General features: G+C 42.6%; 1 protein-coding gene across 1 annotated transcript; it reads left to right on the top strand.

The window, feature by feature from the left end:
• Positions 1–4953: 4953 nt before the first annotated feature.
• Positions 4954–8896, top strand: LOC143594631 (small ribosomal subunit protein mS47-like). The gene is made up of 14 exons (XM_077073895.1): positions 4954–5086; positions 5177–5257; positions 6096–6164; positions 6244–6307; positions 6387–6466; positions 6543–6626; positions 6720–6804; positions 6888–6973; positions 7055–7176; positions 7285–7345; positions 7442–7534; positions 8170–8271; positions 8371–8412; positions 8541–8896. Exons 1-14 carry the CDS (start codon positions 4961–4963, stop codon positions 8658–8660), a joined length of 1215 nt encoding a protein of 404 aa, XP_076930010.1. The 5' UTR covers positions 4954–4960; the 3' UTR covers positions 8661–8896.
• The last annotated feature ends 239 nt before the right edge of the window (positions 8897–9135 follow it).

Genomic DNA, 9135 nt, shown 5'->3' with positions numbered 1-9135 from the left:
GAGCACGCGCTTCAGATACGTCTTTGGCGCGAGCTGCTTTCAACTTGTCGTTTTCACGACAAAGCAGCTCGATGCGCGGCTGCATCCGGGCCTGGAGAACCCGAAGCTCATTGGTTAGCCTACCCTCCTGGTAGCTAGTCATGGCTTCCCCCAACGCACCATGAGGAGCAGCGTGGCGAGCCCAGTCCACGCACTCCACAGGGGTACGAAGGGTTGTTCCTCGGCGTATGTTCCATCGTGGAACATACACTTCATTGGAATCCGACACTGCAAAAGAAACAAAGACAGTAAGGAAAAGATGATAAAAAAAAAAAAAGGGGATAAACAAAGGAACCCTACGCACCTGTAGGGTCAATGACAGGCCGATATCCGCCAAACCCATCACCTGAACCTAAAGGAAATCCATCCAACAGGTCAGGCAGATGGGAAGGTGGCAAAGATCGGCGGGAAGCCCTGCGCGTACCTGATGGTCCGGCTGTCAGTGCCGGTGGCGCGGGCATGGTGGCAGCCGCCGTGGTCGCCGTCGTGGTCTCCGCCGCGGTCGCCGCCTCCTCAAAAGCAGCAGTAACCGCCGGTTCCGTGAAGGATGCTGTAAAAATCGCACTCACGGCCGGCGGTGACGTCATCTCGGCCGGAACAGTTGGCTCGACGGAACGAGCAACTAGACCAGCGGATGCAGGCGCAGGCGACTGGGTCGACGCCTCAGGAAGGCTGACCGAGCCTACCGTCATTGGCGAGGAGGTACTCCCCTGCATTTCACCCCGGATTGCGTCAACATCCACGCCTGCACAAAGTGTTAAAAGAAAATTATGAAGTGACAAATCTACAAAGGCATTATGATTATACTTACGGGTTTTCTTGACCCTGAACGTACGGACGGGCGGGGAGGAACCCGATGGAGCCGGCCTCTTGGTACCGGTCACCGTCGTCTTCGTTGGTTCTCCGGAGGTAACGGTCGTAGCCTCCGGAGCAGTGGTCTTCTCACCAACGGGCTTCCCCGCCACCTCTTCACTATCTGACTCCGTGTCAGATAGAACCACTGGATCAGCTGTGGAGGCCTTCTCCTTCCCCTTCACGCTGGCAGCAGTCTTCTTCTTCCGCACAAGGGGAGGACCATCTGCGGATTCCTCAGAAGAAGATAGGATGTAAGGATTTCCAACAGCGGGTACAGCATTGAGGGGTTCGGGATAAAATATCTCCTTACCTGGCCGCCGGTGGCTCAGGATCTCTTGGCCCGGCGGATAGACCTCCACAAACCTATCCGCCGTTTGCTCCAGGATGGGCAACTCATTGTCGTCCAGAGCACGAGTGCCCACCCGCACGGGACTGTCAGCTTCCCGCGGGAACAGGAGCGACTCCAAATTATTCCCCTCTGAAAGAAAAGAGAGTTAGAAAATAAACTAATATCAGCAAGAAAGACAAGACATACCATAAGGAATAGAGTTCAAACCGTATTCGAGAAGGATAGGAAACCGAGACGCATCCTTCCATACCCGGCTCATCCCCAGCAGCACCATCCCGGACTCCGCAAACCGGTAAACCGGAGATTGGACCCGGGATATCTTCGCGAACCATTCCGCCTCCTGGTAGCTGGAAGCGTGAAGGCTCGGAAGCGCTTGACCCTTCTTGAACTTCATAGCAATGGGGATGGCGCGGGCAGAGATGTAGAAGAACTCCCGCTTCCACGATCGGAGACTGCGCTCGGTCACGCAGATCTTTAAACCCTTAATACGGGTTGTCAGGGTGTACCACCCTTGGACGCACCTCCAAGTATAGAAGGTCATCAGGCGGTCCACGTAGAGCTCAATACCCAGAATCCGGCACACCCACTCGAAGTGCCGGACCTTGGCAATCGCCATCGGATGCACCTCGGTCAGGTGCACCCCGTGCCTCTCCAGGACACGGTACATAAACTTTGTCAATGGGAACCTAAGGTTTCCATACACAAAGAATGCAGCATATACCCCGATCTTGCCACTGGGGGCATCGTACACAGTCTGGTGAGATTCAGGAAACTCAGGCTCGAGGGACTCGAGCATGAACTTCCTGACGATGTACTGGTACTGATCGACAGGTAGAGCACACTGGCACTCGCCAGCAGTACTCCTATCGTCGGCTACAGCTTCAGCATCATGAGAAGACATTTTTGCAGAAAGAAGAGTGATTTCGGGAAAATGCTTGCTTGAAAAAGGGGAGTATTTGCCGGAAATCACTAAGAAGAAGAAGAGAGGTGAAAGTGTGAATTGCAAATAACCCTCTCCCCCTTTATATAGTAATCGCAATTAATGCGGTGAATTTAATGCGGAGGAGAGAGAAATCGACAGTGCAATGAAACTATGACACGTGGCAAAAAGCAAGCTGGCAACAGCTGTTGAAAGGACGTGCCAGTAACTTCGCGGCCACGCGCCCGAAAAAACACGCCCACGCGCCTGAAAAAGCGACTGGAATGACCATGTTCTGTCACGTCACCATAACTTCCTGCACGTCCTGACACAGTCAGAAGAAACTGTCGCACGACGTTTCAGATGTTTGGATTGTTCTTATCCTTACCAACCTTTTGAATTTCAAAATTCAAAAAGATTCAAAAGTAAGCGGGAAAACACCCCTTACCTTGGCAACCAAGTAACCATAAGACGGACGCGGGTACAGTGTTAAGGCAAAACCCTTCACATACCTTGCACCCGCAGGGAATTGAAGCCAAGAATACCCCGGCAACAAAGTAACTATAAGACGGGTGCGGGTGCAGTGTTAAGGCAAAACCCTTCACATACCTAGCACCCGCAGGGAATTGATGCCAGGGGCACCTTGAAAGTAAAGTAACCGTAAGACGAGCGCGGGTACAGTGTTCAGGCAAAACCCTTCACGTACCTAGCGCTCCGCAGGGAATTGAAACCAAGAAGGATCTTCTGGGCAATGCTTGCGGAAACGGAAATAACATCCCCGCATAGCGGGAACGTCGAGAACTACATTGTTTGAGGCTCCAGGATGGAATTGGTGGTTTAAACATAATTGATCACTATGTTCAAAACCACTAAAACCTCAAGGAGAATCCACACAAGTGAGACTCAACGCTCCTGACTTGCGAGAAGGTTACATACCTACCCGCATCATACCCAAAGATCAAGCAAAAAAATCGGGAATTTTTGCAAGTGACATTAGGAAACCCGCGGGAAGAATCCCCACGGAGAACCTTAAAACTAAACCCTTTTCAAAACCCCTTGCTTAAAGTCCAAAAGTTCACCTCACTTTATTAAACATTCGTGAGAAGAACATTGGACTGGGGGGACTTGAAGAGGTAGGTCCCAGCAGAGACCAGTAGGTCCCGCAAGACTCACCTTGAACAGGGACGTCTGCGCAAAGGCCATCTGCTCCCGCAGGACCCACCATGCTCATAGAATCTTACGCGCAGTACGCAAGCTGTACACGCAGGGAAAGCCTCCCAATGGTGAAGTACCCCGCCTGTTCCCGCAGTTGCGGATACAAGCCATCAGGGAAGGCTACCCGCAGACAGCAGGGCTACACGCACAAGACACTAGCTACTTCAGCAGTCACGTGAAGGAATGAGCAAGGCGGGAACAATCCCGCCCAAATGAGCCAGTCTGATTCTGAAAGATCTTTTGTACCATACCTACCAAGGTATGGATAGGACAGACGATCTGACCAGAACAGCCCATGAGCCAATCACAGGGTGACAGCTCACCGACAACAGTGCGAGGAGGAGCACCCTCTAGTACTGTTTCACTATTAGCCGCTGCCTACTCACCAACCCTTACTGTGGAGCATGCGCAGCCTACAGTTGGTGGAATAGTGTTACTGTTGGCCGTAACCTATTCACCAACCAGCATGGCCTGCGTACAATCCACAGTAAGTGGGACGTGCATAGTCTACAGTTGGTGGAATAGTGCAGCCGACTTTGTTACTGTTGGCCGTAACCTACCCACCAACCAGTATGGCCTGTGCGTAATCCACTGTTGGTTGAACAGGAATACTATTCAGCCGGCTGTACCTTCTAGAAAACCTACCTTCGGCTATAAATACTCCAACATCTTGGAATGGTAAGATCATCTGCTATCCAGTTATCTAGCAATCTCTTAATATACACTTATATTCAGAGCAACCTAGTCTGATTCTCACGCCGGAGGGTGGTCACAAGGAGGAACCCCCCCCTTTCTCAGTGACGAGCTTACGGTGTTTGTTTTGCAGGTCTTCTGAAGAACAGCCTTCTCAGCTAGACCTCATTCGTGGGAAACATTACTTAACCCCCAGATTATCTATAATCTGTCCAGGGTTCACTTAGTGTTTCTTCACTGTTCTATTATAGATATCAAGAACATACAATGTATCACAAAAGGTATGATTGTTTGTACTATTTTGCTCTACTATAAAACATGAAATAGTGAATCTTTTTAACTGGTAAATAACTTTGTGAAAGGGAGAGAAGTCCAACAAATACATATCTAATCATGAGTTTAAGTTAGTTTGCTACTTGACGAGTCTAATTATGATTCCTTTACTAATTTAAGACATGATCCATTTAGTCGGGTCATATGGTTCATGTGTTGAGCATGACCAACGCATTTCGTTTACTAGGTCACATTATCTTTTTTATTTATTTATGTTTTAAAATCTTTCAACTTAACTCTTTTGGTTACCCGCATATGTGTCTTCCAACACTTCTCCATTTACAACTATTATCTTCTATTTATATTTTATGAAGTTTGCGCCTTTCATAAATTTAACTGGTTATCTCACACACCCTCTAACCCCCTTGTCTATCACGAGACTTGAGGAGGAACATCTTTTCACACACATTGATATCGCTAGGTTAAAAAAAAGTAGGCTCAAGGAAAGCCCAAATGGGTAAGGCCCAATTGGGGAAGGTTTCTTTCATCCCATGGTTCCCCGAAGGAATTGAAGTCTGTGCGCTGCGCAGTAGTTTAGTTTAGTTTTGAGAAGGAAGATGCAGCGATTAAGATCACTTATTATTATTATTAGAAGAAGAAGAAGACCACGTTCTTACTCTTACTCAACCGCCATTTCAGCTCAACCTCACAATTACACCCAACATAACCATTTTCAAGATGAGGTATTATTCTATTCATCCATCCCTTTTAACTCTTTTTAATTACTACTAATGTAATGTAGTATAATGTTATTGAATGAATATAAATGTTAGGTTTTAGTGGAAGGAAGAGCTTTCTCCAGAGCTGCCATACTCAACCGCCCATCTAAACTCAATGCTATTACTACCTCCATGGTATTATTATTATTATTATTATTATTATTATTATGCTTTCTTTCTTTCTTTCTAACTCATCAATCAAATTTATTTGTTTCATAACCTGGTTGGTTTTCAACCCTAAGGTTTTCATTCTCCACTTCGGCTGGTTTTCTTGGAAATTTTGGGAGAAATGCTAACTGTTATTTTGACAAATTACCACTGTTTTAAAAAACCAGCTGGTTGAACGCCCCCCCCCCCCCCAAGTATTTTGAGCCCGGTATTTTAGGGCAGTTTGCTAAACTTTCAAACCGGACCAGTTTCAACGATTTTACAGCTTGCAGGTTCGGTCTTGCCGTTTTAAAAAAAAAAGAGATTTTTATTGAAAAACATAGTTTTGTATTATATTTTAAAAAAAAAAAATTGTTCATGAATATGCTATATGTACATAACTTTATATTCCTAACAATAATAAAAAAAAGTGAAGTAAAGAATTGATAAACTGCCGATTCCAAGTTCCAAACCGTAAATCATCAAACTGTTACAACAGACCCGTGAACTGTATCGTAGTTCAAACCTGCCAATCCAAACGACTTTTTTGATTTGGGTGGTTATGTCGGTTTTGATGGTTTATGAACACCCTTAAAGCTAAGTGAGTTAACTCGTATTATACGCCAGTCGAGTTTTCTCTGGTTGTTACTTTCTTTTGTGCATCTATTTTGAAAAAAATATAGCTAAAAGCCTAAAATTTGTAAGGAGAATGCAACTTGTTAGATTTGAAAAAAGACCCTTATTGGGATCTCATACATGTTCTTGTTTGATATGATTTTGCATAGTGAGCAAAGTGTGCTTAATGTTTTTGGAATGTCATATATAGGCCGGTAGGTTACAAAGACTTTATGAGTCATGGGAGGATAACTCACAGATTGGATTTGTGACAATGAAGGTATTTTATTGTTATATGAAAAGCTTCATTTTTATTACATGTTTTCTTGCCCACTAAATGTAATTTGGATTTATTGAAGGCTAGTGGTCGGGCATTTTGTTCCGGTGCGGATATGGTGACCATCCATCGTCTACTTCAAGAAGGTGTTATACTTTATTTCTTTTATCTTGTTTTCTTTAAGTGATTGTTTTTGTTACTAATTTGTGTTTGAATTATGTACAGGCAATGATGAAGCATGCAAAGAGTTTTTCAGAACATTATATCAATTTATATACCTTTTAGGAACATATTTGAAACCGAGTGTGAGTACCTAACTTCCTTCAATCTAAAAGCATTTGATGTATTGTGATTGACCATTGACTATTGACCATTTAACAGTTGACTATCTTGGATGGTATCACGATGGGTGGCGGTGCAGGCGTTGCGGTTCCTGGAATGTTCCGCATTGCAACTGACAAAACTGTATGCACATTATTATTATTATTATTATCATCGTTATATTGCATTTAGATATATTTTGATCTGTTTCAATTAACCATCTGATATAAATTTTAGTTTTTCGCAACTCCAGAAGTTCAAATTGGCTTTCATCCAGATGCAGGGGCTTCGTTTTATCTTTCTCGTTTACCTGGTTATTTAGGTAACTTTTTAATTTAAAATCTGTACCTTTAACCCAATATATTTATCATAATTCTTGAAAATTCAAATTTACTGTTATTGCAGGTGAATTCTTGGCTTTGACTGGAGAAAGGTTAAATGGTGCTGAACTGGTTGCATGTGGTCTTGCTACGCACTTTACTCTCAATGCAGTATGTACCTTGTGCTTCACTTTGTGTACATTTTTGTAAGTTTGCAGTTATGGAGTCATCATGGTATACTGATCTTTACAGAAACTTGCTTGGGTTGAAGAACGTCTTGGACAATTAATGACAGATGACCCATCTGTTATATCAGAGTCGCTTGCTCAATACGGCGATCTTGTTTATGTGGATAAAAACAGTGTTCTTCACAAGTAATGTTCTGTTTTACTCTTGATCTTGTTACAGGTGGCAGTTTGGGCGGGTCGTGTCGGTTTGATAATTGGTCAAAATTGTTCATTAGTTTTTGAATTTTGTTTCAGGATTGACAGAATAGATAAGTATTTTTGCCAAGATACTGTTGAGGAAATAGTGGATGCTTTAGTAAGTTTCTTTTACTTTTAATTTGTTCGGTTATTTATCTTTTAAATGGTTTCTAATGATCGTTTAATTTCAACTTGTATTATTTTTATTGGGCAGAAAGAAGGAGAGTCACATGATGAATTGTGTTCAACTGCTTTAAAGAAACTGAAGGAAGCCTCACCATTGAGCTTAAAGATCACTTTGCAATCTGTGAGTGCAGTTTTTCACAGTTTTTTTAGTGACATGTGATTATGTTTCATGCTATCAGTTGTGGCAATTTATGACACATTGACACAACACGAAAATAAACAGGTTTTGGGCTGGCATATCTAAAACTGTTTAAAATACGTGTTGTGTTCAGGTTCACCTGTTTAGTTAAACAGGCCGTGTTCGGCTTTACCTGTTTAACCTGTGTAGTTAAACAGGTGTTCGTGCCAATCTGTTTAGTTAAATAGGTCGTGCTCGGGTTGACCTGTTTATTTAACGGGTCATGTTGGGTTGACTGTGTAACCCATTTTTTACAGACCAGCAATCTGATTAACACGTTTACAATTTCATAGTTAACTGCCAATATGCCGAATAATATGTCACGTTTTGATAAATGGGCTAAAGTTTAAACTTTAAACGGGGTGAGTTCGCGTTTCACAATTTTAATTGTGTACAGGTTAGGGTTGATGTTTTGACACAAATTTGGGTTGAATATTTTAATTCATCAACCCACCAACCTGACACGATCGAAATTCCTACTTAATGATTCTGTATTGAACAACCCTATATATTATGTGAGTGCATATATATATATATTTCCAAATGAAACCGTAGAGATTTAAGGTGGTGAAATGCAGATAAGGGAAGGTAGATACCAGCCCCTGGACCAATGTTTGGCTCGTGAATATCGCACATCGTTGCATTGCATATCCAAACAAGTTTCTGGAGACTTCTGTGAGGTAGGACCTGATCCTCCAAGATCCCACTTCTTTTAAGAAACACTTGTACACAATGCATTTTTATTAATTTAATCAATCTTGCTCTTATCCCGTGTACAGGGTATTCGTGCAAGACTAGTTGATAAGGACTTTGCGCCAAAGGTACCCCTTTTTTGTTTTTGTAACACTCATTGATATTAACACCGACCATTTACTTATAAAATTGGTTAAAAGAGAGTTATTTCAACGAACATGTGCAAATGTTTATATTATTTTCTTGAATTTGGCAGTGGGACAATGAGAGTTTAGAAGCAGTAACCAAAGACATGGTTGACTTTTATTTTGCACCGCTTCCTTCTACGGAACCTGAACTCAACTTACCTACCGCGTTAAGAGAACCTTTCATGTGAACATTGCGATGTGGGTTCCATGTTCCAGATAATCTACTCACCAAGTACTTTCTCTATTTTGGCTATAAAGTACAACATCCATAAAAAGATCAAGAAGTTTATCTTGGCAAAATATTAGCTTTTTGTCGCTATTACTATTTATAAATTTTTATGTTAGATTTTTAGCACTATAGACATGTAATTTGGTTTAAGTTGTGTGATTGATAGTGTCTAAAGTAAAGAAGCTGTGACGTCGTTTAGACGTAATTTTGAGACTGTTGGGTTTTGCCAGTTAAATTGGTATTTTTTTTGTACGCTTATATAGGTAAAAATAATTTAAACATTTTGATAGGTGAAGAGGTGGGTCGAGCTCCTCTTACAAGTCTATGCTGATGGATTCAAATCCATAACCATAAGTTCAAATGCATGAGATCTTGTGGTACTTAATATAAAGCACTGGTGACTAATATTATTAACATTTTGCTAGACAATTTTT

This window comes from Bidens hawaiensis, unplaced genomic scaffold (genome assembly GCF_021521415.1).
Source record: "Bidens hawaiensis isolate Kalapana, Puna unplaced genomic scaffold, B.hawaiensis_p1.1 tig00044036_1, whole genome shotgun sequence".
Classification (NCBI taxonomy): Eukaryota; Viridiplantae; Streptophyta; class Magnoliopsida; order Asterales; family Asteraceae; genus Bidens; species Bidens hawaiensis.
This window is presented reverse-complemented; position numbering and strand designations above follow the sequence as displayed.

Bases quoted from the DNA above. Each gene is read 5' to 3' on its own strand.
- LOC143594631 (XM_077073895.1), top strand. From the start codon at position 4,961: ATGCAGCGATTAAGATCACTTATTATTATTATTAGAAGAAGAAGAAGA. The intron at 5,258-6,095 runs GTATTATTATTA...TGTCATATATAG, and splicing joins ATGCTATTACTACCTCCATG to GCCGGTAGGTTACAAAGACT. The intron at 6,467-6,542 runs GTGAGTACCTAA...ACCATTTAACAG, and splicing joins GAACATATTTGAAACCGAGT to TTGACTATCTTGGATGGTAT.